At 43.7% G+C, this 27,744-nt stretch overlaps 1 protein-coding gene across 3 annotated transcripts in view; it reads right to left on the reverse strand.

Moving 5' to 3' along the window:
- The window catches only part of GLI2 (GLI family zinc finger 2), a 468,774-nt gene that overhangs the window by 59,601 nt on the left and 381,429 nt on the right, over positions 1–27,744 (reverse strand). For all 3 annotated transcript variants that reach the window (XM_064157432.1, XM_064157450.1, XM_064157440.1), the window contains one exon: positions 19,461–19,566. In XM_064157432.1, coding sequence (XP_064013502.1) covers positions 19,461–19,566 — 106 coding nt within the window. The remainder of the gene's footprint in view (positions 1–19,460; positions 19,567–27,744) is intronic.

A 27,744-nucleotide genomic window follows, 5' to 3' on the forward strand; every position in this document is an offset into this window, starting at 1 on the left:
GCATTGCTACTTTTGGGTGGTGGCTTTTCTCCTTTAAAAGGAAGTAACACCCAAATGCTACACAAAGCTTTAACATTTAAAAGACTACTCCTACAGTACTTCTGAAAAGCCCTTTCCCATACTACGCCAGCATTAACCTGCTGCAGAAAGGGTAAGTCAGTGACAGCAGCACCACAGCAGTAGAGCTCATGGAAGAGTCAGGCAAACCATAGAAAATGCTTATTCATTCATTACCCTTTAAATCTGCCTTGGCTCTATAGCCATCACATCCCAGAAAAGCAAAAAAGGACCATTTCTCTTCATCATGACTGTAATACAATCAAGTGGCTGCATCATTACTCTAACCAATGTTAACTAACAGAGTCTATGTCTGACATCTATAATTTCATGTTAACAAATTAGGTAGACTCCTGCATTTCCTGGTACCTTGAATGCCCAAGAAGCTCATAACTTTTCTTTATATGCAGAATGTCAGGCAAAGGGCAAACAATGTTATGCCAGAAGACCATAGCCAAATCACTTGGTTGGGAAGTGTTGTAAATCATGAGGTGAATGGAAAATGAATCTTTGTTCCAGGACAGCAACTTCCAGCATTAATGTTACTACTAACATAATCCTTTTCTACTGGGAATGTTCCCTTCCTGTAATCCAAACTCCTGTATCTTAAATCCTGCAACTAAACAAAGGAATAAACTAATAATAATAATAATTTTAAAAAATTGAGAAGCCTGAAATGTGCTACTTCTGTTTTCTGAAGCACAAGGGAAAACCATTGGTGTTCACGACCTAGAAAGATGCTGTGCTTTCTCTAAGCAGCAGTAAGATGTTCTAACAAACTAGAAGAAACAAGAAACTCGTGGTTTACAGAGGGGAATAAAGGAGAGCAGGTATAGTACAGATCTCCATGAAGCTTTTCTAGATGCAGCAGAGGAACCTTGTAGAGGTGATTGTGATAGCTGCATAGAAACACATCTCACACCTGCCCACACAGGCTAGGTATGATGCTGGCATGCTGCGTGTATCTCTGCCTCTGGTGCCTCACAGCACAAAGCAGTAAAAAGACATGCATTCCTGTAACAGCAAAGCTTTTGGTTGGGGCTCCCTGGATTTTCTGCAGGAATTAATTTTGCTGGCATTTGACACATTTTAAACAGCAACAGCACTCACAGTAACCTCCAAAGGGAAATATTCCTGAACAATATATAATAAATACATTGATTTCTAATAATAACCATCTGCCCTAAATCTTCTTGCTGACAGGTTTAGTTGGACCAAAGGCCCTTTTCACATCTACTTCATGACAGTTCCCATCACTGCATAAAGACTTTGAAGTGCCCTAACGTGCAGTAAAATGCGAGATAACCTACCAAACTGTCAATATTTCTTCACTTCTAAAAGGAAATGCTAATGGCACTCAAAGAGCTCAAGATGTAATGTAAGCTCTGATCCAACAGCCTGGCTGATCTAACCACCCTTTCTTTTGCTACGAGCATGCTGAAAAGCAAGCAATTATATGGTGAAGAGCAGAACTAGGTAAAAGTTTTTCACTGATATGACTGCAGAGAAAAAAATAAAATCCTTTTTATCCCAAACAAGTTTTTCTCTTGAAAGCATCTGGAGTTTTCTGTGTAAAATAACAGAATTAACAATGAGTTAGCTGTTCAATTTTAATTTCTTCTTTTCAACCTATCAGCTTTTTCTATTCTTTCTTTTTTATCATTGGAAAGAAAATGAACCAGAATGAAACACAGATGTTTTAAAAATTTGGACAACATTCATCTGGGAGGTAATTTTCCATAGGTAAAATATGAACACAAATACTCTGGTGAAAGCAGAACCTCTCCCTAACTGACTGCAATAAGAACTGGCATTTCTCTACCAGCTCCACCCTGCAGTGCAAGATTAAGAAAGGCTCTATATCAGGAGAAACTAAATGTGATAAAGATAAGTCCAGTCCTACAGCAAAACCCCAGCAGTGCTTGCTGCACTGCACAACAGACTTCAAAGAAGCCAGGATGCTGCCCCCACACCCTAGATCATCAGCTCACGGTAAGAAGGGATGAGATGTTTTATACCTCATTGTCCACATATCACCTGAAAAGCCTCCCTTCCAGAACCCAGGTCCATTGGTATCATTCTCTACAGCTGTTGCTCTTCCATCTTTCCTGATGTTCCCTAGGTGTTTATTGCTGAAAGTTTACACTAGTGCTTTTCAACCTGTGGTTTGCAAACTGTGGGAATCACAAAAAACTTCTTCAGGTGCTGTAAAAGGGAGCAAAAAAAAACCCCAAACCCTGCAAGCCTCTTTTTATTTGGGCCAAATTCACTAGACCTTGTTTGCCAACTCTACTGGAAAATTTTTAGAGAGGCCCCAGACTATAATAGTGTAAAAATTCCTCATTGACCCTATGCTTCCCAAAATGAATAAAAATGACATAGGAAACATTCTCAGAGTCTCACTGGGACCACTGCCCCAGTCCATCCAACATCCACCAACATCACCTAGTGCTGGAGCACACATGCATATGTTTAGGCTCCTTTGCTACGCCAGCTCAGAGGAACCCCATCTCCCATGTCAGCAGCACTGTATACCTACAGCAACACCTCCCTCCCACCACCATGCAAAGGGAGACCTGTGGGCCTCATCTTTCATTCTCTTATCTCATGCAGCTATTCCTTATGCAGACACATTTCTGTATACAAATCCCATTATACTTGACCCTCAGTTCACCCTGTTTCCATTACAACGCTGTAGACTCAACCAGACTTGCTCCAGTGCCAGCTCTGTGCTGTCATTCCTTGCGCAGAGTGGTAATAAAGAAATCACTGTTTTAAGCTGACAAAGAACAGATTTCTTACTAAGTAAACACTGATGTTTTGGTAGGGAAATTAAGTTATAAAATTGTGTCTACAAAGGGAGACCATACAGATGGAGTTTGTTAAGAGACAGCAATACAGTCAACAGTGGTTAATTCAATTGCCTGCTACTTATCAGATTTTTTTTTTTTAAGGCTTATCCAGCTTTTGTAAATGCAAATGCAGAAAAAAAACCTTTCAAAGAGTTGTCCTTGTCTTAGCTGGAGAATGAAGCACACACGCACATAGCCTTTCGAGGTCACACAGCCCACCCTTATGCATCTGTTGTGGTTGTGTCAGGGTCCAGCAGGTTTGGCGCTTGCCAGCCTGGCACAGCACAGCTTATCATCATGCCAGCACTCTCCAGTAATCTCTGTCTTCACTGTTGTGCTGTGGCCTTGCTTCTCCTGGCCACCGCCCTCATCTGCCTCATCTGCATGGTGAACCACACCAGTTTTAGATACCCCAAACTCCTACAGCTCAGGTAAAAACTTGGCACTAAGCGCAGCTGTGTAGAGCAGGAAACAGAGTATCTCCAGTCCTCAGTTGAGCTTTAAATGACCCAAGCACAATCTTAGATGTCACATCTAAATCTTAAATGAGCCAGGCTGAGGCCCTTTCTCTCCTAAACAGAGCAATGGCAGAGACACAACCACTCTTTAACCTCCCCTTCCCAGGGAATCACAGCTGTGTTTGTGGTGCTGCCTGGAAAACAGGGGAGTTTTATAGCATCAGTGCTGGCAAAGGCCCCCAGATATCCTGCTCACACCAACAGTTCTGGGGATGGCCCATATTTCTGGACCAGCAGCAGAAGCAGGAGGTTCCTCATCACTCCACAAACCTCAGTAAAACCATTTGTGCACATCACCAGACAGCAGGTTATACTCCTGTTGTGGCACCTAAGTGAAGAGTGGAATGAGACTTCCACCTCTGTTTCTACACCCTCTGCCAAGTCCTCAAACTGTGCAGAGCCAAGGAAGAGGCATCTGCTGATTTTGGCCAACTGCAGGTGCTCAACTCACACGTTATAGCCAACTCTTTCCACAACAGCAGCCAAAAGTCTGCCTGAGATACTCCAGGTAGTCTGAATAAAAACTCAACAAAAGCAGGCATGTTTTGAGGACAGTTTAAACTGACTGAGTTGTGAGAGGTGCTTTAAACATTTTATCAGGAAGGACAGAGAAAATTGATTAATTTTTGCACAGGATAAAGTTTGCTCTGAGATTCAGTGTGTAGCCTGAGACTTTACATCAGTAGTGATGTAAAGTCTCAGGCGAGCCAAAGGTGCTGACATTGTGTGCCCTTTAAATGATGCATTTAGTAAAATGAGACATGCTTAGGTTGGAACTATGTAAATACACTAATTTCATTAGTATAAGGTAAAAATAAAAAAAAAAAGAGATATTGGTGGATAATTAAGTCACCAAGTATTGGCTCTATTCAAAATTAAAGAGCAGGGTTATTAAACATACTCAAATTTTAATGAAAACATTTGCAGTGGCTTTAATAATTCAGCACAAAAATTTAATTTAAGCATTTCCCTCCAATTTTGGAAAAGGCAAACACAGGGCCATTGTACTGTGGCTTGTGAATGAGAAAACAGAACTGCTCAGGTGCAATGGATTATTTTACCTGTTTAGCCAACACAGCAATGAATAAACCAACCCTAGAAACCAAAGCTATGCTGGAATCCCAGCAGTGTGGTTTTCTGTGTGGTAGCAGCTTTTGAAAATCCCATCACTCATCTTTTTGCAACTTCAAGTACCTCTTGCATCTCAAGCTGATTACAGTGGGCTATAAACTCCTAATGTTCGTTTGTTGTGGGAGCAGGATGCTGATGTGATTTTGATGTCTAAATTCTTCTGGCTCTGAGTTTATTTTGAAAATAGGACTTAAGGTGTTGTGATTTGCCTTGTCTTTTGTTTGTTTGCTGGGGTTGGAATTTTTGTGTGTGTCTGTTTCTTTAATTGTATCTGCCACTTGAATTGTTAAAATAAGTAAAGGACATAACAGGTGAAAATAAACTGATTTAAACCCCCTATGGTTTAAATAATCTATCACGTTGTTAGTAACCAAGTAAATTCAACTATCCAGAACTGAACTTCTATTATTAACAATTCCATTCATGCATGTCACATTACAGCACAAGTTTTAAAGCTGTTCATAGTGTAATAGCAAAATAATTACTCTTTCCCAGCACTGCAGTGCACATTACAGAGCAAGTTTTAAAGCTGTTCATAGTGTAATAGCAAAATAATTACTCTTACCCAGCATTGCAGTACACATTTGATATTCATGAATGTGTAAGGATTAATACAACCTTCACACCTGCTATGAAAGAGCTTCAAGCCAATTAAAAAAGGTATGAGAATGCACAGGTCATTTTCTAAGCTCAGTCATAGGGTACCTGAGAGATAGAGTAAGTGCAACAGGAGTTGTAAGGATCCCTGGGTAGGAGGTCAACTTCTAATTGCACAAGATGCAGCTCTCATTCTGCTGTTTAAGAAAGCAGGACAAAGGTGTAACTAGTCAAAAACAGACAATGAATGCAGCTCATGCTGTTATACCCTTGATGTTTTGCTGGTGTTATTTGTCAAGCTCTTGTGACACTTCCAAATATGTCACATACTCTGGCTGCACCATCTCTACCTTCAGCCTTCAAAAACTGCTTCTAAAACTCTCCAGTTTCATTTTAAGTGAAGAGTTACTTCTGGACTCCAGAGGCTCTTTCATTTGAAACTCAAATGCAATTGAGGGAGTGCAGACCAAAATTCACTGTAGGCAAGGAGATTGTAGTTCAGGCTAGCTTTCACCCACTGAGGACAATAAGAGGAGGAGGAGATTAGATTCATATTTTGCACTGGTAAGTAGAGAAGGCAACACACATAAACCCATCTACTGCACATCCTTACTGCACCAAAGGTTCATAGATGGCAGCAATTTTGCTGGTGAATGTGTGAACCACAAAATCACCCTCTCTGGGAGAAAAGCCATCAACAAACACAGAGCTTGTAGGGTTAGAGTTGAGTTTATGAAAGGCAAAGCAATGAACTGCACCAACCAGAGTCTGGATAAAGACCAGCTTGGCAGTGTAGTCAAAAACCAAATGAAGGACAGGAAACCACTGCATCTAGTGCACGATTTTGGGAGGAAACACAATCTGCTCCTCAATGCAAAGCACCTCGAGGAATTTTCTGTTCCTTCATTTGTGCCATTTACTCACTGAGTCACCCTTGGGAAGGTCATTCACCCAATATGCTGCACCAGTGTAGCATACCTGAAGCAATGTAGCATCTGCACACAAACCAAGCCTTGGCTCACCCTCTGTCCTTATCAGAAACCATTACATAATTCACCAGAATTGCAAGCCCTGCTTTGCAGAGATCAAGCATGGAGAAACTAGGTTGATAGAATTCTGATCTCCATCAGCACATCCAGACCTGAAGGGAAAGAAGCTCATAGCACTCCTACCTTCTTCACATTTGGCAGAAGCCTGCTTTTAAACAAACAAACAAACAACTTTGAAGAGTTCCTTATTCTTGTGGTAAGACTCGTCTGGGCACCAACAGGATTCAAACCAGACGTGGTTGAGAGAAGTCTGGAGTCATACCAGGTTTAGATCTCACATACCAAAAGAGGTCAAGACCTAGCCAAGCTTTGAATAGATGACTTGCAAAGAAAATCCCAGGACATCGAGGAAGTGGTGTTGGTGGGAGAGTGCTTTTCCCTCTGACTCATTAGGCAACAGTACATGACGATGCTCTGGTGAGGAGTACAAAGCAGCTGTCTTTCCTATCTGCTAAAGCCCAAAAGTCCAGTGCATTTGTCCTCAATAAAGGTCCTGTGGGACTCTTAAAAAGACATGGGTTGTAAAATATCTAACCTGGCTCAATTCCATTTTAGTCTGTTATATTCTGGTCATCTCATTACTGTGTGCCCTGAGGGAGGGTTTGAACTTTCCTGACCTAACCTGAAAATTGGTTTGGTTATGTGTGTGTATACAGTTTCTTTCCCAAAGATGGCTAGAAATGTATTTGGAATTTAGAAGTGTTATATTTTTTTCAAGTTAATAAAGTGGTTTAAGAGTCTGCTGGCACTAATTGCACTATTACTATTTCTCTGTTTAGAGACTGCTATTGAAAATAATATACAATTCATAGAATCATAAAGATTGGTAAAGACTTTTAAGATCATGGAGTCCAAACATAAACCAGCTACCATGATGGCTAAGCATTCAAATCATAGAATCATAGAATCATAGAATCCATCAGGTTGGAAGAGACCTCCAAGATCATCCAGTCCAACTTATCCCCCAGCCCTAACCAGTCAGCTAGACCATGGCACTAAATGCCTCATCCAGTCTTTTGTTGAACACCTTCAGGATAAAACTTTGAGGACACCTCACATGTCATCAGTCCTGGTATTACTTTGTACAGAGAAACACTTGGGCTGGAGGACTAAGATAAAAGGGAAAAAACTAGAAATAAATTTTATATGATTTCTTCCCTGGGCACTGATTGCAAATCCTTCCTGCTGCTCTACAGATAGTAGTTATTCACCCTGACCTAGTCCCTAGCACATAATAACTCTCATGCTGTACCCTGATCCTCCAAAGGTGCTATCATAAAATGGGTGCCTCATGATCAAGGTAAAACAGCAGCAAAGATACCATTTTAATTCCTTCCAAAGAACTTAAAATATTATTGGCTTCTTGACAGTCTTCTTAAGCAGGATCACCACACTGTCTGACCAAAGTGGTAATCAGTTACTCAAACCAGCACCTCAGACACTGTGAATTCCTTAAAACCTTGCTCTTCTTTGGAAGCAAACACCAGACCACTTTGTCCTTATGGTAACATTGTGGCTAGGCTTCTCCAGATTGGCCTGGTTTACACCAGTTCTGGGATTCCTGTGATGACATTGGACTCACAGTAATATTATGGTGGAAGTAGTCACAGGGCTCTAGTCACTCTTCATTAGGCCTTGATTTCTATTCTGAGGAAACTATCTAAATAAACATCACCAAAGTACTTTGTGAAAACACCAGCAAATAACCCATTACTGTAACAGGTCTGAATTCAACTGCCAAACCCATATGGGCACAAGAAAAATCTCTAGTATAAGCTATTTTTACAGCAAGAATACACAAGTGGCATGCAGTAAGCATTTCTATTTTATGGCATCTTCAGAGGAATGCCTCTCTCCAGGACAATGTGAGGACATGTACTTTCTTCCAAAGTCAATGGACCCAAGCAGGTATTCTAATCATGCATGTACTTACATGTTTTCCTCAGTAGGCAGAGCCTTACAAGCAAGTCTGTAATCTGGATCACTTTTGTATGTCTCTCTTCTTTTCAAGCATCTCCTACAAATACCTCCTTGCCTTTTCTAATCACCATTAGATTGATTTTCCCTTCATTTACTGATTTGATGACGGAATGATCCTTTCATCACCCCAATTCTTTGCACCCTGCTTCTGGCCACCTACAATGCAGTTTTCTCCTGAAGAATACCATAATGCACTGGAGTTGGGATGAAAATCAGTGTTTTAGCACAGAGTGAAGACAAATAGTCTCAAACAAGAACGTACTTGTAAGACCATCACTCTAATGCAGCTGTAAGCTTGCAACTTTCCTGTTTTTGATGTATAAACCACAGTCTGGTATTCCTTCCTCTACCAGTAGCAATTTGGGATGTGTGGTTACTCTGTGGGATCTTACAATGCATTCAGGTGAAACATTCAGTAAGCAGGTATAATGTGCAGCAGTTTGTTTGCAAATCAAAAGCCCTGTAAGTAGCTCCAGAACCAAGGTATGAAAACCTCTCCTGACTGGGCAAGAAGAGTAAGACAAATTCTTTGCTTTCAAAGAATCAAGAGGGAAATGTTTCAAAGGCCCTCACAGGATTTAGGAACACACATCTATTTCTCAGAAAGACTTGAACTCAAAAAACTCAATGTTACTGCATTTTGTATAACTCTAATGTAGTTTTCCAGGCATGCCTGACTGTACTCAGGTGCTGCTGTAAGTGACTTGGGTATGTGTGTGCAGGCTAAGGAGAGGTGTAAGAAGACATAAAGTGATAAAATTTATGTCAGGAAGGAACACCTCTGCTGTAAGGAGGCTCCACCTGTCTGAAAGAAACAGTGATGCACCACTGCACTTGCAGAAAGAGGAGAAGGTAGTAGTGGAGCCTAACTCTCACATTTAATCTAACAGCAGGTGTCCAGCAGTGAGGAGACCATGATACTGGTCCTGTTGGCCAGGGGGTGGAAAAGGATAACTCCAACCTCCCAGGCTCCTTTCATGCTGTAAAGTGTCCTCTCACCCAAGTATCACCAAAATGCCCATAATCACCCATTTTTAATACCAGCTACCACAAACAATTACATCAAAACCCAATCCTGTACAAGCCAATGAAGTGAGCACAGGAAATGCAGTAAACTTGTTCTTGAAATGGAGTCTGTCCAATTGGTATCACTTAAACCCTGAATATGCTTTTTCCATAGCTCATCCCCCAATGAGATTTGCCCTGTGTATGCTCCTACAACAGAGAGGAGACTGGGCAGTAAACATCCCCATCAGGTCTACAGTTGTATGACCTGGACAGGTGTGCTGGACTCCAAACATGCACATGCCTCCTCATTAATTCATATTTGTTTCTTAACTCAATTCCAACATCTAATTTTTTTTTTTTTTAACTTTTAGGTACTTAACACCTTTACTAGGGCTGGCTTTGGGGTTCGGAATTTCACAGTATCACAGTATCACAGTATTATCAGGGTTGGAAGAGACCTCACAGAGCTCAAGGCCAGACCATGGCACCAAGTGCCACGTCCAACCTTGCCTTGAACTGCCCCAGGGACGGTGACTCCACCACCTCCCCGGGCAGCCCATTCCAGTGTCCAATGACTCTCTCAGTGAAGAACTTTCTCCTCACCTTGAGCCTAAATTTCCCCTGGTGCAGCCTGAGGCTGTGTCCTCTCGTTCTGGTGCTGGCCACCCGAGAGAAGAGAGCAACCTCCTCCTGGCCACAACCTCCCCTCAGGTAGTTGTAGACAGCAATAAGGTCACCCCTGAGCCTCCTCTTCTCCAGGCTAAACAATCCCAGCTCCCTCAGCCTCTCCTCATAGGGCTATGCTCAAGGCCCCTCACCAGCCTCGTCACCCTTCTCTGGACACGCTCAAGCATCTCAATGTCCCTCCTAAACTGGGGGGCCCAGAACTGAACACAGTACTCAAGGTGTGGTCTAACCAGTGCAGAATACAGGGGCAGAATGACCTCCCTGCTCCTGCTGACCACACCATTCCTGATGCAGGCCAGGATGCCACTGGCTCTCTTGGCCACCTGGGCACACTGCTGGCTCATGTTCAGGCAGGTATCAATCAGTACCCCCAGATCCCTCTCTGTTTGGCTGCTCTCCAGCCACTCTGACCCCAACCTGTATCTCTGCATGGGGTTGTTGTGGCCAAAGTTCAGCACCCTGCAGTTTCATTGCAGACTGAGGGAGTCAGACATTAACTGGGATCCAGCATGTTTGAAAAACCCACTGTGCCTTTGGATTACCAGCGCTTGACAAGCCAGCCCTAAGACTCAACATTATTTTGCAACTCAAAACACTCACTTTCAAAATTATGTTAGCCAGACCCAGTACAGTAGGATTTATGATCTGAGATCATACAGGCACTTTTTAAAACTTGACCCTTGATGGAAGCTCTACATTTCAGCTCTGTTAGTTGTCTATTTAATATCAATGGTGAAACATAGAAGAACAGGCATGAAAAGCCTCCAAAGCAGAAAGTTGTGTAAAATCACAAATTCTCCAAATGGTCTGGCACATAGAAGAAAAAGCATACATACGTGGCTCAGTGTCAAAGCCAGGGATCTAAAAAGACCACTCAAACTCTCACAGCCCCACAGGAGTGCTCTGCAGGTCTGAGATTTGCCAGAGTAACATCACCCAGGTTCTGCCCTTCGGTGCGTGCAGATGTCTGTATATGGTGTTTAGTTGCAGGCAAGTGTATCCAGATCGACAGTTCTTGCAAATAGGGTCCTTTTTTATTAGAGTGGTGGTGGGGTTTTGTCAGTTTTGGGTGAGTTTTTTTTTGTGGTTGGGTTTTTTGGTTTTTTTTGTGTGTGTGTGTTTCTTTTCCCCCCAGCCATCTGGGTGGTCTGAGAATCAGATTTGAAATACCTAGGATCCCTCGAACCACATGTTCTAATCCCAGCAGAGTTGACTCAGTCCTTCATCCTTCCAGGGTAAATTGACTTCTCTGCTCTTTGTTGCGTGGGGGGAACTTCTGGATAAGATTTCAAAATTTCCACTCTGTATGGACATTAAAAATCCCACATTTTTCTTCCAGGATTGCAAGCCAGCATTCCTGCTATTAGTTTTTATCTCTGAGCACCTTGTGTTATTTGCTTCCAATGGCCATTGGTATCTGAGAATCAAGATTAACCAGCACCTGAAAAATAACATGCTGCAAGCTTCATTTCACAGGCCAATGGGACGGATGAGTTGTGTCCATTTATCTTCACACATACTGGAAGGATTTCAGAGCAACATAGTGAAAATGAGGAGGCTGAGCAGATTGATATTTGAGTGTATGCTGCAGGCTGCAGCCTGGCCAGTTCATTAGTGTGAGGAGGAAGGATGGGACAACACCCAGTGTTACACAAGGAGGTGTGCAGCAAGCAGAAGGGTGAAATTCAAGGAGAGAAAAAAGGGTGGGAGGACTAGGAAAGGAAGAGCATAGAGAACTTTTTATACTGTGAAAGGATTTGCTACGGGATAGAGCAAAAGTTCAACCAAGAGACACAGGACCAGAAAGGGGAAACCCACAACACTCCTGCACTGCACAGGAGAAAGTGCTTCACAGGAGCACAACACTGCAACAAGTCTCATTGTCTCTTGTCCTCAGGACTACAAGAAGATGTTGAGAGCTGAAAAACCATCTAGACAGGGGATTTACTCAGGATCAAGAGAAAAGAGAGGCCAAGAGGGGCAGTGCTCCATTTTCAGCCAAGAGAAATGCTGAGAAACAAATTCGAAACACTTGAGTTTAAAAGGGCAGGAGACTGGCACTGAACATTTATCCGCCTTCATAGGATGCTGAAAGCAGTGGAGAATGGGTAATACCATTGAGATGGCTTCTGCACTCTCTGTTTAGAGAGTCTTTAGAAAGCAGCGGGAGAATAGAGTTCAAATAAATTTTTCCTAAAGCACAAGCTTAACTGTGGATAAGGTGGAGGCATGAAGTCACTTTTAATCTGCTATAAAGTGAGGTAAGCAAAGGGATTATCACTTAAGACTTGCTGACACGAAGCTCTGAGAATGACATTTAAAAGCAATGGTGGATTACAGAGTGACATCATATTAAACGAACACATGCCAGAGGTTTACATAAAAGAGCTCAGAGATCATGCTCTTGTTCTCAGTACTAAAACCTCCGAGCCATTTTTACACTTCTGACGGTGATTAGGCTAAATTAGAGCTGCAGTTTTTCATTCAGCACATCGTGGTGTCACAGTACCAGCAACTTGGTGGCTCAGATCTTCACTAAGTACTAATGGGCATGACTCCATCTGAGCTCACTGAGGCCCCTCAGCTCCAGTCTGATGCCCCCTGCATTCAACAATGCAAGATCCAACTCACATGTTTTGAAGTCCCATCTGTGTCTTACTGCATAGTTTAGTAACTCTGAAACCACACATCTGCAGGTCCCTCTGGACTACAGATTGAAGTTTTTCAGAGTATTCTGAAGGTTATTTAGCTGAACATACATGATGAAGCTATCCTGACCTTAAGCAAAGCATAGATGTGCAAATCTGTCGCATAATGGAAAAGGCTTGAAAATTGTTAACAAGATTCAAGGAGAAAGCTGTGGGGGTTTGTGTTTGGCTGGTTATGGGTTTTTTTCCCCATGAATATAGTTTATCATATTGGAAAACTACATAGAAACATTCTAGCCCTGATGAGTGTCTTAGATTATGTCTGACCCATTTTCAGAAGACATGATCAGCCTGTCCTCCCACTGAAGTCAGGAGATGTTAAATGTGTTCCTTCTCAGTTTCTGCACAGGTAGGTAGTAGAGTGTTCATTTTCTGATGCCTCAAAATATGCCATGAGCCCCTTACAGGGGACCAAACGAGTCACAAACCACCTGACTTTTCTCAGCTCTCGAAATATCAGGTAGGTGAGAATTACTGTAATGGCATTTTAGAAATGGGAAAAGTAAAGCACAGATGGATTTAAAGTACTTTTTTTTCCAGCTCCCAAAACAGGACAGCAGCAGCCCAGTATTTAATCTGTGGTCTCCTGGAGATGGATCAAGTGACCATGAAGTATTAATCCTGGTAGTTTTATAGTATGATTGGTATTGACAGTGCCCCAAATCACCTCCTGTAGGTTACCAAAGAGCCACCTAAAAGCAACACACTCCTACTAATTACAGACCATGGAGAGGTTTGAACTAACCTTCTGGAGGGGACCAGCCTCTGCAAACCATCGCATACTCACACATTCTTATTTTCTTAAATAAATAAAAGAAGCATGTGGGAAAGAAGAAGACAGAATAAATTGGATGTGGGAGCCCCCAAATCTGTTTCCCAAATGAGCAATATATCTATTTGGTGAGAGTTGTAAAACTTTGCAAAACACATAAGAAGGCCTCTCTGAGCAGCTGTTTGCTTTGACTCCGGAGGGAGCTCAGTCTATCTCCAAGGCAGCACAGTACCATCAATCATGCCCTGCCAAAGATTTTCTACTCCGGTAGCAAAGTAAATATGAAAACACACAGGTTTTATTAGCATGTGCATTCTGTGGCTCAAGCAAGCAGTGTCCTTGCTGTAGAAACGACCATTACCTGGGGTCCTATCCCAAACCAACTGATGGGATCAAAGCTGAAGCCTTGTGGGAGCTGTGTCCCACAAAGGTTAACCAAAGGCACTTTACACACACCCAGTAACACGCAAAGGTGGCTCCGTGGATGTGCAATGCAACTGGCTCCTCTGTGCCATCAGCTGTGGTCATGAGTGAAGGGGGCAGTTGAGAAGCTATGGCAGAAAACAGAGCTCTGGCAGGGTAAGCCCCAGCAGGGCTTGGCGGCTGAAGCGCGGTGAGGGCCATAGGGGCACTTGGAAAATTGAGCTGCGCCACTCTGACACTCCTTCACTGACCGTGTTGGCAGTGAGAGTTTTATTTTCAAAGGGCTTGTATCTGGCAAAACTCAGGGAGTTTTGTGTGTGTTTTTTTAAAACAGGAACAGCAAAAGGCACATCTGTGACAATAGTAAACCCCAACTCTAATGCAAGAGACACTGGTGTTTCTCAAAGCACAGTTATATGATGATGATTATTTTTTGTATGGCTAAACAACATATTTTCCCTTAACCTCCCTTGGCCTTTCCTGGCTGAATCTCACAAAAACAACAAAGGAAAGAGAAAATCAGTCTGAGATAGACATCCAACTTGGAAAATACTGGGTTCAACAATGTATTTGGCAAATTTGTAAACAGTTTTTATGATTAAAAGTTCAACATTCAGCTTGTCTGCCTGTAAATTACCCTGCCTAAACAGCTCAGAAACACTGAGGCTTGTCCTGAAAAGGTATTCAGTGATTTTTAACATAGTAAAAAGAAAACAAATATCAACATGAAGGGATAATAGGATCAGATAATGGAAAAAAGTGCAGGCTGAGTAACAAGGAAAATCAGTCATATATTTAGATCCTAGAGAAAAGAAGGAAGATCCATGATTAAACCAGATAAAATCCCTGCCAGAGGGAAATTAAGGGCAGCTCCACATTATTGTGGACTTAGATGCTTCTCCTATGTTTAGGTCTTTGGGACAATTCAGTTGTCATGAAAGCCGTGGAATATGTGACTTGTTAGCTCAGGGCTTCTGTTATTGTTTTTTTTACTATTTTTGTGTGTGGACAGAAGCGTAACAAGAATATTTTTTTCATCAATAATGTCAGAACTACATTCTGAAGCACCATGAGGATGTCGGTAGAAAAACAAGGCTGCTTTTGTTTGTTGCACTGTGTAATGCCTGATGGGTTTTAACCACACTTTAGGAGCTACTGTTAAAAAGCTTCTTGCTGAGTCAAGCCTAGGCATGCTGTTTACAAGGGTTAGGCCCTGAAGGCTCTTGCATTGGCAGGGACTTTTAAGCTGAGCTAAGGAGTTTTCAGTTATTTTTGTTGTGCTTTAAAAAGTTGAGAGTAGCTAAGCACACCTAAAAGTGGGGAGTGAAACAGAGCCATCAGTAATCACCTGCTGTATCTGCCAGAAGCTTTCCTCTGTAGTCAAAGGCTTGATCTCGCAAAGCTGACACTATGAGTCCCCTTGGTTTAAAGTGGATGGAGTTATTGCAGAGATTAGGCCCCAGTGGAGTAGGCTTTTGTGAAGAAGGTCACTAAAATACAAAATATCCCCCTTGTTAGAAAAGGACCTGCTCTAGCTTTTGAAGTGAAATTGTTTGTTTCAGCTTTGAAGCTGCTGAAACGCTCTGGCTGATGACTTTTGCTCCAGTAATGCTGATCTATGCTCTACGTACAGCCAGTGGTGCAGAGGGGGAATCTGACAAATCAATAAAAGCTGCATACAAAAACCACAGATAACACTCAGCACTGCTCTTTCCCAGAGCCTGGGCTATCCTGTGCTGTGGAAGAGGCAAGGATCTCAGGGGAAAACAGTACATGGCTCTGTAAACGTAACACATTATAGCAATGGCGTAGAAAATTGAGTCAGAATATCCAAATTTATTTGTCTGCTGCTTTTGTGTGCAGTAATTTGCAAGCTCAATATTAAATGAATGCTTCCTTGTGGACATGGCACCTCATCAAATTTATATGTACCAATACAAAATCATTTAGTCATTCTGCTCTAACTCTACACTCCTAGAATAGACTCCATCCTATATTCAGTTTTTCTCCATTCCACTTTACACCCCTTCACAGAGGCTGCTGGGCTCCAACGTTGCCTCTCCCCTCATCCTCCAAATGACCACAAGGTCACAAGCATTAGAATCCAGGACAATGCCTTGAATCCGTAACATCTCTGTTGGTTTGTATTGCAGAGAGATCAGGGACTGAGTATTTTGTTTTCCTAGGCGAGCCAAGCAAGCGCCGCGATTCCGCCAAATTGTTTTTAACACCAACACATGTCCAAAAATTAAAGATACAATAAAAACAGGTGTGCTAGTTTGAAGCAGGCTAGAATCACAGTAGGTATCAACAAATAAGAGGAAGCCAACAGCGGTTGTACAAACCCCGAATTGTCCTAATAACTGGAGAAACACCGAAACACCCTGAAAAGAAAAAGCATCTCAAGAAGGAATCTCTTCAAGGAAATGCTCACATGATACATTTCTGGATGTATATAATGAACTTCTGGAAGAAGTCCTGAAAACTAACTTAACAAGGAATTCACTAAGACATATAGACTGTCAACAGTGAGTAGAAACGTAGCAGATCTTTCAGACCTTTGTCTTGGCATATGAGTCTTTTACTATTTGAGCTTTCTAATTTTGTATTCTCAGAAAAGGGGTCCCACAGGTGGCCCTGCTCAAGGCAGCCTTGCAGATGAGCTCCTTCTAGTTAGGATAAAATAATGTATGTTCTCATTAGACCAAATACAAACAGTGATGAAGGGGAATGCACTGCCTTGTCACATCAAGCAATCAGGGAACAAACCTTTGACATAATGCAGCAGGCAGATAATAAGACCTCATAGTTAGCAACAAATGAGACTACACTTAATTTCCAGTGTTCATGTAATCAGATAAATCTGGTACCAGCAAGACAGCAGACAGCCAGAATACGGGCTTGACAAATTGGAGGCTCTCTGTCAGGCGACAATCACATTAATAATAAAGCCAAAATTCAGTGACTCAATTTGTCTTTCAAATATTTGCCATAATTTTCTAGAGTGAAAATATGCAAATACTTCTTTATTCTCCCATCACCCAATTGTTTACTTTAAACAGGAGAATGGATTTCTGCACCATCAGGACAGACTACGCATTTTCAGGAGCTCACCTGTGCCTGCAGAGTCAACTCAGCCTATTCAACAAGAGCTACACAACGGCTAAGTATGTTCTAATTCAGCCCCACAACCATGTTCTGAATGATTTCATGCTGGATGTCCTTCAGGAAGGTGGGTGAGCACTATGCTGTGACCTCCAGAGCAGATACTGGAGGAGAGAAGAGGAAGGCACAAGAGAAGTAGAATAAAAACTACAGGACGAAAGGGCAGGACATGAGGCTAAGATGCTTGCAGATAAAACTGGAAAAAAAAAAATGTTTTAGAGACCAACTCCACAGCTGGTGAAAATTCTCCCAGTGTGGTTGTGACATACTCCAGAGCACTTAGAAAAGAGCCAAGCAGAAGTGGCATTCATTTGACATTAAAATATCCTCCGCATCCAAGAAGCAGTCAGCTGTTCAGCTTTGGTGCTTCACCAGCCACAGAGGTAGCCTTCAGTGAAACATCCAGGTGGCTTCAAAGATGATTATGCTTCAATTTCTATGGTTAGCAACCAAGTTTTCTCGCCAGTACTTCACAAGTCATTTTTGTGAGAGGCGCTACCGAGAAGGTGAAGGATCCCAAAGAAGGAAGGCAATAGGTGTTTGCTCAAAACTTCAGCAAACACTATCACACTCTTGGTCCACTGACAGACAAACGTGATCACTGCTAAGACAATGGATTATCAATACTGACAGAGATGAATTGAAACCTGATTCAACAGCACTGCCTGCTTGATAAGGTAGATCAGTTTGACAATGCCAGTACAATAAAGTACTGGCTCCCAGCACTAGAGGATATGATTCACACATGCATAGCACCAGCTGGTGAACTCTTGGTTGCATTTTGGAGAATACCCTGCTTCACCACCTCACTGAAGAAACGGCTGTGGAATCACTGGACAAACACAGTGCACTCAGTCTTTCTCAGGAAGAGTGAAGGGGGAGGATCGAGCGGGGCACATAACCTGTTCTGAACATTTCGGCAGCTGCCATCCTCTCTTTTAACCACTGTTGTGAATATTGCTCCTTTCAGAAGCATATACTTATGCTTTGTTAGCCAGAGCTCTGGTTTATCCACTCCCTCTCAGAATTTTTTTTATTATCTTTTATTCCTGCAATATTTCTGTAGAACAGAACTACTTTTTTCAGCCTCTTCCTGGGTCCCATGAGTTTCTTTGTTAGCAACCTGCTCTATTTTTCTCCCTTTGCACACAGTATGGAAGGAGCTGCTCTGTCCCTTTAAATATTCAGTCAAACTGCCTGTCAGCCAAAAAGACAGCAACTTGTTTTCTGGTAGGATTTAGGGGAATGCCCTATCGTTTTTTTCCCTGCAGCATTTTGGAAGGAGAATAAAGCCCTGGTGGTTGAGGAACTCCACAGATCTCCTGGCTGCCACTGTCTTCATTACTTCCCTCCCAGGGGCTGTTCCCCTGCTTACAACTAATCAGAAAAAGCACAGCTCTACAACAGCCCCTGAAAAGCCAGGTGAGCACTGACCCTGGCCAGGCAGCAATGCTGCAACAGGGATCCAGGAATCAAATAAGAAGTTTTCAAATGATGAGTCCTACCTGTTCTTCCCTTTATCTTCTTGAAAAATGTTTCCAGCCCTTATGGATTCCCCTGCACAAAGTGTATTGGAACTTGACCCTCAGCTGATGGCTGTGTTACTGCCACAAGCTGAAAGATTTTGGGGCAGCTGCGGGACTGCCAATCGCATTTAGACTGCTCCTCACCTACCACAGAGATGATGCATTTCGGGAGCATGGAGAAACCCTTCCAGTCTCTGCTCACATTCCCACTGGCTTCTTTTTCCCTATCCTGATCAAAGCTTACAGGAGATGAACTCAGATCTCTCTATAAACAAGTCCTCCAAGGCATCAAACACTATTGAGCTGCCATGTCCTGGATAACTTTAACAATGATCTGCCCTTTCGGGGGTACAGATCCTGATCAGCACCTGTTCCCACTGCCCATCAGCTGCCTGGGGAGGGAGAGATCTTGTAAGAAGGCCACCACTGAAACCCAGGGTCCTGACCCTTCAGAGCAGACAGATGCATGCATGAGGACCTGCCCCTTTACCAGATTTTGTAAAATGCTGCCCAGCCTTGCTCGGGACATTGTGCGGTGAAACCAAACTGCATCGCAACATTCCCAGCAGCCTTTTGCTGCTGTCCCCTCAACCAGCAGTCAGGGAGGAATGGTGTATGAGGTCTCCAAGTGGAGGCAGCAGCAATGGGTCTTCTCCAAGACAGTAACAGAAATGACCCAGGCACGGCATGATGTCAGAAACACTGCAGACGCAAAACCACAAATTCCACCTGTCCCTGGGACCTCAGCCAGATAGTGACACAGAAGCCCTGTAATCCCACCCTGCTGGTATATGGCACCTTTGTAGGTTTAATGGACCTGCCAGGTGGTCAGCATTGTCAAATGATGAGGACAGGGGAGCAGAGGGTGCCCAGTGAGGCCAGCCTGCCAGGAGGATAGTGAGTCCCGGGGACCTTAGCAGTAGGGTTTGGTATCCTGCGGGTGGGTGACATTCTAGCAAGGCATGGGAGCAGAGGTGCAAGACTTACCCGTGGATAGCGTGGATAGAGTGAGGTTCGTAATGGTATCGTCCTTCCTGGTGACGCATGTCAATTGGCAAAGGAGCGTGGAAGGCCGGAAAAATGTGCTGCGGTACTGTTGAGGGGAATAGAAGAAGAAAAAAAAAAAGGGACTTCAAAAACTTTCCTTTCCTTTTAAAACAATTTCAAAGGCACTAAATCTCCATGAATTTCAGAGCAAGAGCAGTGCAAGACAAGGGGTCTTCATGATATCAGCGCTATCATACACCAGAGAAGTGGAATGAATAAATAATCAAAGTCATGCGGAGAAATCCTACATCTTCGACATAAAAGATCTCCAACAGGGTTTTTGACAAAGACAAGCAGCTAAGCGCTCTTTGAACTTGAGGAGATTATAGGAAGCACCAAGGAAAACTAGACTTGCAACTCAAATCAGACTCAACAGAGCCTGGCAGGATCCAGACCTGTGTCATCCCTCATGCCTGGAGTGGCAGCAAACACCTTTCCTGAAGGTCTGTACACACAGGTTGGAAATATTTACCTAAAAATGTAACAGCAAGAAAGGCGCTAATGCAGACCGTCGAGGCAGTCAGAAGAGCCTCAGAAGTGCCTACTGCCAGGTTCTGAGAGAGGAGCCCAAATTGCTCTCGCTTGTAATCACTTGAGGCCCTATTTTTTATTCATTTGAGAAGCTTGTTTCGTCTTTGATGGAAAGATAAAGTGGTCTCAAAAGGCAGAGAACACCTACATTGACTTATTAAATCTACAGGTTTTAATATTTATTATTGACCCCAAAAGTTAACAGCGAGAATATCTGAGCGAGTTGAAGTGATGGAAAATTCATCAGGTTATTTCTCCATGCCACCCCTGACAACACTAACTGGCTGCCGGGGCCTTTTCTGCCAAAATTACAGAAGCTAAAGAAATACAATTAGCAGAGACTCGAAAATGCTACTGTACAATTGTCCCGTGACGGCGCTCATCGCGCCTGCAACGATGCCATTTTCTAGGTCTGTAACAGCAAGTGACTTAAAGATATAAGGCTGGTCTTGCTCTGCTTTTACAAACAGTCAGAAGTCCTTCTTTAGCGACAACTTAATACTGCCTGGATTCTTGGTATTTCTGTCTAATTGAAGACTAAAAGCAAAAGAAAATCAGCCTCCTAAGTGAGCATTTCAAAACCCAGTTTGCACTCCGTATTTCACTGTGACTTGCCTCCATGACAGGTAGCATCTCTCTGTAGAGTGGGGAAGCACCATCCAAAACCCAAGTGTCAAGGCTTCGGCCAAGTGTCTCGCTGATTCTCGGCAAACTCCAGTAAACACCAAACTCTTTTTCTGTGAAAGGCTTAAAATTCAGCCTTTCACATCTGTGACGCCAGCTGCAGGTGAGCTACCCTGACTCTGTCCGGTAAGGCTGTGCTCCTTTTGGGTCTGTCGCGCAAAGCCTAAGTGAAATTCCCGTATATGTCTTTCCAGGCATATCAGGAAAAGGATCTGAGGCTCTTACTCCCATTGGAACATACAAGCCCTGAGCACAGCGTGGCACAGGCGCGTCAGGCGGGCTGCCGGGAGAGGCGAGAGACTACACAAAAACAACCCTCCTGCCAACTCTGCTGAAAGGCGTTAAGCTAAGGTAGTCAGGGTGGAAAGTATTTAAGGCTCAGCAGCAGACTTGCTCTCCGTGCTCCAGCGAAGGGTTGGCACCGCACGCTCCCTGATACACTGGGAGCATTTTGCAGCTAGCCTAATGTCAGGACACACAGTAGGGTAACTGTTAACTGCCTTTCCCCCTTCTGCTCCCCTTCCCTCCTCTCCCAAAAGCAGCTCAGGGAGAGATTTGCTTTGACAGAAGAAAGATTCACCCTTTAACCATCCTATGTAGGGACAATCGTTTACATAAGGGCACTTGCAAGGAGTCTCCATTTCAGGAGGCAGCCAGTGTTTTTCCAGGACAGAAATGCAGCAGAGCTCAGTTAGCCCATCCTGTCCCATCTCATCCCCTGATCATGCAGCATCATACAGCCTCTGGTCTACAGAAACCGTGCTCAGCCCAAACTGGTGCCAGGGCTGGCAGACATCTAAAACTTCTGTCCTCCTCTCTGCAGACATTGCTGTCCCCTGGCCACAGCTACAGCCACAACCCATGCCTGCTGTGGCGATCAGAGGGAGTGGGACAAGGTTACACATCGTGACATGCTAAGTATGGCCACAAAATCAACTACTCTTGCACAGACATCCAATGCCAGACAACACAAACATCTCTTTCAGTCTGAGCCTCCAGGCTGGGCTTCCTGCAGTGCTCACCTTATATTTTTGCCATATAAATAAATCCAAAGGAGTAGGGACTCTTCTGTAATCCAGAGTCAATCTACATAGTCCAGCTGGTAGCATCCCTATTGCTGAAATTTTGCAACCTACAAAACCAGACTGGCCACTCTGCCTGTGGCAGGCAGGTCCAGGGCTGGGTTAACTTCCAAACTGCAGGAAAGGATGAGTGGACATGGCCTGAAACCGTGCTGGACACTATGGTAGTGTATTAACAATACAGTCATAGCCTAATAGTTGGGCCAGTTTAATTCACTGACAACAATGAAACCATTATGAACAATAGGTCAGTCTGAATCTCTTAAAACTCAGGCCAGTTTTATTTTATAACTGCATTTCTAAATGACTGGTTGCTGAGATAATATTGGACATTTTTGTGCTAAGAAGAGTCTTACCCTGTCATGCAGAAGAGCTGGGAAACAGAGAAGATGGAGTGCTTGCTGCCTGGCCTCCCTTCCTAGCTATCTGTTGGTATTAAATGATATCTGAAGAGAATTTCTCTCTGCTCACATTTCTGATTATTACTGGGAGAAATGTTTCCATGAACTTGCTCCTTCTCGCTGGCACCACTGTTATAGTACTTCAAGCTATTTGGACCATGGGAGGGTCAGCAATGTCTCTTCCTTGGGCATCTGCTTCCCTCTGCTGATCTCATTTCCAACCCTACCATATTCTCTGTGCTTTGCGGCTGCTGAGAGAGCGCGGAAAAGTATTTTTTGTAATGTCCCTTTGCAGTGTTCCTCTTCAGGGCTTCCCCTTTGCTCCCCTGCCTGGGAGCACCAGCCAAGCCTATGTGATCCAGAGGCTGGTGCTGTTCCTTTTTATTCTCTTCCAGGTGCTTGGTCAGAAATAATGAATGGTTTTATAGGCAATCAACTACCAATTCATAAACGTCATCCTGGCTCTGCTGCTTGTTCTTACCCCTCCTGAAGAGGAGGGTGAGCTGGCAGCAGGACAGCAACACACGCAGTTAACAAAGATGGATGTTTTACACATACCAGTTAAAAAGACAATTATATTCAATTACTTGAAGTAAGTCATGGTGATGTATTCCTGAATAGCCACGGGAAGGGCAATATGATGATTAGGGCAATGAATTTGCCAACTTTAATCTAATCAAGGCAATCTTTTGCTTAGCATTATCTGCTTTGTGGTGGCAGAGGATTTACCAAATCCAAGCAATCTTCCTAGATTTAACCCCAAACCTGCCCAATTAGTGCTAACAATGATTGTTTCAGTGAGAAGGAAGATGGTTTTAGCAGGAGGTCTGAGGAAAGCTTTCCCTCAGGATAAAGTTGGGCCACGCCAAGCCATGCGGTACAATATGCTGGGGCGTGAAGGCAAGACATGGCACCTCCAAAAGTCCCCTAGCACTGCAACAACAGATAAACATTTTCTCTGGCTCCCGTGGAAAGGGGAAAAAAAAAAAATCCAAAGAACAAATCAAAACAGCCCCCAAGGGGCAGGGATGATGGGAAAACAGGGTGTTTCGTGCCGAAATAACAGAGCTCTTCATCAAGCCTGTGGTACGCAGCTCCTGGGGTGAAGCGCAGTGGCAGAGCAACACGGCGCAGCCGGCAGGCCCCACCTTCCACCCAGCCACAGCTCCGGCAGGAATGCGTCTGCTCCACCGTTTGATAAGGAGAACGGCGCTACTACCTGTCCCCACTTGTTTATGAGCAAGACATGGACCTCCCACTGCTATATTCTCATCCTTGTCTATTCAAAGGCCAGCCAACCCTATGGCTTCAAAGAGAAAAGATACGAACCAGAAATGTAAGTTTAAAGGGGATGTCCCTTTGCCGAAAATCCCAGGAATAGGTGAGAAAGGCATCAGAAACAGGCATTTTTTGAGAGTGATCCAGGGTTTTGATTATCTCTACAGATAAACCTTTGCTTCAAGAGAAATGCAGACTGCATGTATGAGTTTGCATAGCAAGCGAAGGAGCTGTTTTGACATCATTCGCAGCAGCTCCACTTTTTTGAGTGCAAAAAGAGGAAGAATTAGAAAGGGTAAAATAAGCATTTTTCCATTCCAAATTCCACTCCAAACTTCAGACTACACGTGTGACCACTAAAAAAAAAAAAAAAAAAAAAAAAAAAAAAAAAAAAAAAAAAAAGCAAAAAACCACCAAAAAAGCAGCAGAAGAAAAGAAACCAGATCCCATGCCTCTGAACTGGGTTTTCATTTACAGTTCACTATAACAAAAGCAATTTGGAAAGCCCTTAGGAAAGCATTTAAAGGATGTCTTCTGTTACCAAGTGCAACTGCGGTGTTTCAGCAAGGCTGGTTGAGGACACAACCTGAGAAGACCCTCCCACACCCTCTTAGCTGCCACTACTTTACCTAAATCACCCATGAGCAGTGCACGCCAACAGGTGGGTTAAAAAAACGCAGTTTTCCTACAGAAGTCCAACAGTCTTCTCTGGGAACAAGCAGTCCAGGCTTTGAATGGCCTTTGCCATCAGAAATAGAGCACAAATTTTTTTGCAATCAATAAGGAAAGCCATTTGTTGAGGGAAAAAAAACAGCAACCAAGTGTAAAAGATTGCTGTACCTGCAGTGCTTTTCTCAACAAATTTGTAAAAATTATCCTTAAAATAACTGACATTTTATTAAACAGCAAAAACAAATACTGACTTACTGAGAAATCAGCCAGCTTTATTCCCTGTGGGGATAGTGATGTATGCAACACAGCTTTCATGAAAGGATCACAAGCTACCTTGCAGAAACTATGGAGGCTTCACCTCTCTTTAGGAAAAGAAGTAAAGATGCATTTGAAACACAATCCTTTTGTTCTTTGCCCACTTGAGAGGGCTGAAATGGGGTAACACAAAATAACTTGCCCAGGTCTACACAGTCAAACAAAAACAGATGCCCCAGTGAAGCAGAAACTACAACTTTATCTCTAAAAGGCTTTGGAGCCCCCAGGTATCGGATTGATTCGGATTAGTGGGAGAAAAAATTATCCAGACAACAGCTCACACACTCTTGTCCTAGTGGTGTCATTAGCAGCTGTGCACAAGCAGCTGATACAGAGGAAAAACGGGATGGGGATGTGTCAGAAGATGCTGGAAAGTGTCCGTGAGTGCTTTCATAGCATCGGTGATGTAGTACCACAGGCCACATCCATTTCCCTGGGACAATGCTGCGTCATTGGTGAGATCACAGTATCACAGTATCATCAGGGTTGGAAGAGACCTCACAGATCATCAAGTCCAACCCTTTACCACAGAGCTCAAGGCTAGACCATGGCACCAAGTGCCACGTCCAACCTTGCCTTGAACTGCCCCAGGGACGGCGACTCCACCACCTCCCCAGGCAGCACATTCCAGTGTCCAATGACTCTCTCAGTGAAGAACTTTCTCCTCACCTCCAGCCTAAATTTCCCCTGGCGCAGCCTGAGGCTGTGTCCTCTCGTTCTGGTGCTGGCCACCTGAGAGAAGAGAGCAACCTCCTCCTGGCCACAAGCACCCCTCAGGTAGCTGTAGACAGCAATGAGGTCACCCCTGAGCCTCCTCTTCTCCAGGCTAAACAATCCCAGCTCCCTCAGCCTCTCTTCGTAGGGCTGTGCTCAAGGCCTCTCACCAGCCTCATCGCCCTTCTCTGGACACGCTCAAGCATCTGCTTGGTGCAACAGAGCAGCTTGCACCAACTGCTTTTTTTTTCTTTTCAGATCCATCTTCCTTGAAAAGGATAATAGGAAAATAACTACTGTCTGTACTGGACACTGCAAGCAAACCTCTAAGATATGAGAGGTGACACTTTCTAGTTTCTCCTACACCCACAGCAAAGGCCCTTCTTGCTGCCCACATTTTCTCCTAGATGTGCACACCTCACTCTCTTCTCGAGAACAAGATTAAAGACAAAACTAACACGAAGTCTTCATCACTCAGTCATCACATAGAGAAGTCCAAAGCATCAACTGAGAAACAAGTTGCAGGTGGCACTCACTTTCTTGTCACGTGTTAAAGTCCCAATGTAACTGATTCACAGCACACGTTTCAAAGGGGACAGGCTTTGACATCCAACAACTGTGGGGGGTAAACATCAAGTTTGTTTTGAAACAGCAAAGAGGGGCTCAGGCTTTCCTCCCCAGCCTTTCTGCAGTGATTTCCTTCACGTCAGAGTTGCCTCGGGCTTGGTGAGCTTCAGAGGAGGTAAACCCAGCCGCCGAGGACTGTGTGTGTGTGTGGCTACTTGACTCCCTTTGATAGTCCCTCCTGAGCGGTTCATTGTTGTATTTGGATGGGTGCCCCTACTGCAAAGTGCTGCTCGGCTGTAGGTGTCGGCAAGGGAGATGTTTTTGTGTTTGTGTGACGTCCCCAGAATAATGATCTCGCTGTTTAAGTGAGTTGAGCGAATGAATGAGCACAAGAAAAACATCTCCGCTGAAAGCGCAGCCGAAGTTAATGCACCATTAATAATGGCCCGGGTGAATTATTGGAAGAGATAATAGGCCTGGGGTCAGGGAAGGTCTGAGACAAAGAACGGGGAAAATTGGGTCACAGAAACATGACAGAGCAGATCACGCTGATGCGCCTGTGGGATTCTCCTCGGATGAAGTCATGTACCACCACACAGAATATTAAGGGCTTTGCAAGGAAAGCCGTTCCCAGAATCCCCACTCAGATCGATATGGGGAGGAAGAGAAGCAGACAAGGCTACAGCAGATGCCTCTTAGCCCCTCTCGAGCCCTCGGCCGACAGCTTCACTTTGTTGTTTAGATACCTTGTGAAATACACCAACTGCGCACCTACCTCTAAAAGGGATAATTATGTGGTTGCTAATTACACCAATCTGTGTATTTTCTAAGCAGAGAGGTGTGTGAGGGAGTATCTGTCCTCCTTGAATGGCAGCGCTGCCTGTTTCACAAAAACCCACCTCGGGTGCTTCCGCAGCTCCACTTTGGGACTCCAAAACCACAGTGAACTGGCCAGGGAGCCACAACCCCATCTCCTGCCCTGCCAGCTGCTTGGCTTCACGACACTAAATTTCCAATTCATCTTGCTTTGTCAGAATTTTCTTTCTTTAAAACAGAGATAATAATGCCTCAATACCTCAGAGGTTTGGTTAATGTTTATACAGCACGTAAAAAATGATGTGGTAATTAAATGCTCACTATTATTATATCAACGTACATAATGATTCCAGCAGACAGCACTATAAACAGGGCTGTATCTTGAGTGCTTTTCTTTTGTTTGGCTTGTTAGCATTTTGGTTTGGTTTTCATACAGCATACTTCAATTCCTATTAGTTAATTATAGTGTTGCTTTATTGCCCAATCAGCGGCTTTGACAAAAATGAAAGAGGAACTACAGAGGTAAAATGAGAGTAAATATTCAGTCTGGCCTGTTACAAACATTATAGCAAGGATAAATGCAAGGCAAGCTCAAATCAACTGACCTGACCCCCCTCTCCCACCTTGAGTACTACAGGCCATTTTGAAACACATCCAGCCAGCTGCTTCCATCCAGAAGGATGCAGAACCAGTTGACTCTCCTTCTAACACACCAAATGAAAAAAGATGATAGCCCAATTTAGAGAACTCTTTCCAGACAACACATGCCAGGGTGAATGTGCTTAAGTTTTAATCGTGGGTTGGGTAGAGCAAGCCAATCAGCCAACTAACTTCTGTTGGACAAATGGCTCAGGTAATGGTAAATAACTTGTAGGAGTGCTGCAGAGAGAAGAAGCCTTGCTGGGATACAGATATGTGAGGAGTAAATAAGAAATAATGTAAAATATATTGCACTTCAGATATAAAATCACCAAAAAAAAGCCTCCAGTTGCTGCACTGACACATCAAGGCATCTGCAGGACAGAGTCAGCATGACCTCACACTTGGAGAAACTAAGTGGCAGTAAGGAGCAAAGGACACCACCAAGAAAGCTTGCCTCTCTGCTTGCCTGTTCTCCGGCAGGGCTGCCTCAAGTCCCCTGCACACATTCCATGGCCACAGAAA

This window comes from Pogoniulus pusillus, chromosome 2, assembly GCF_015220805.1.
Source record: "Pogoniulus pusillus isolate bPogPus1 chromosome 2, bPogPus1.pri, whole genome shotgun sequence".
NCBI classification, from domain to species: domain Eukaryota; kingdom Metazoa; phylum Chordata; class Aves; order Piciformes; family Lybiidae; genus Pogoniulus; species Pogoniulus pusillus.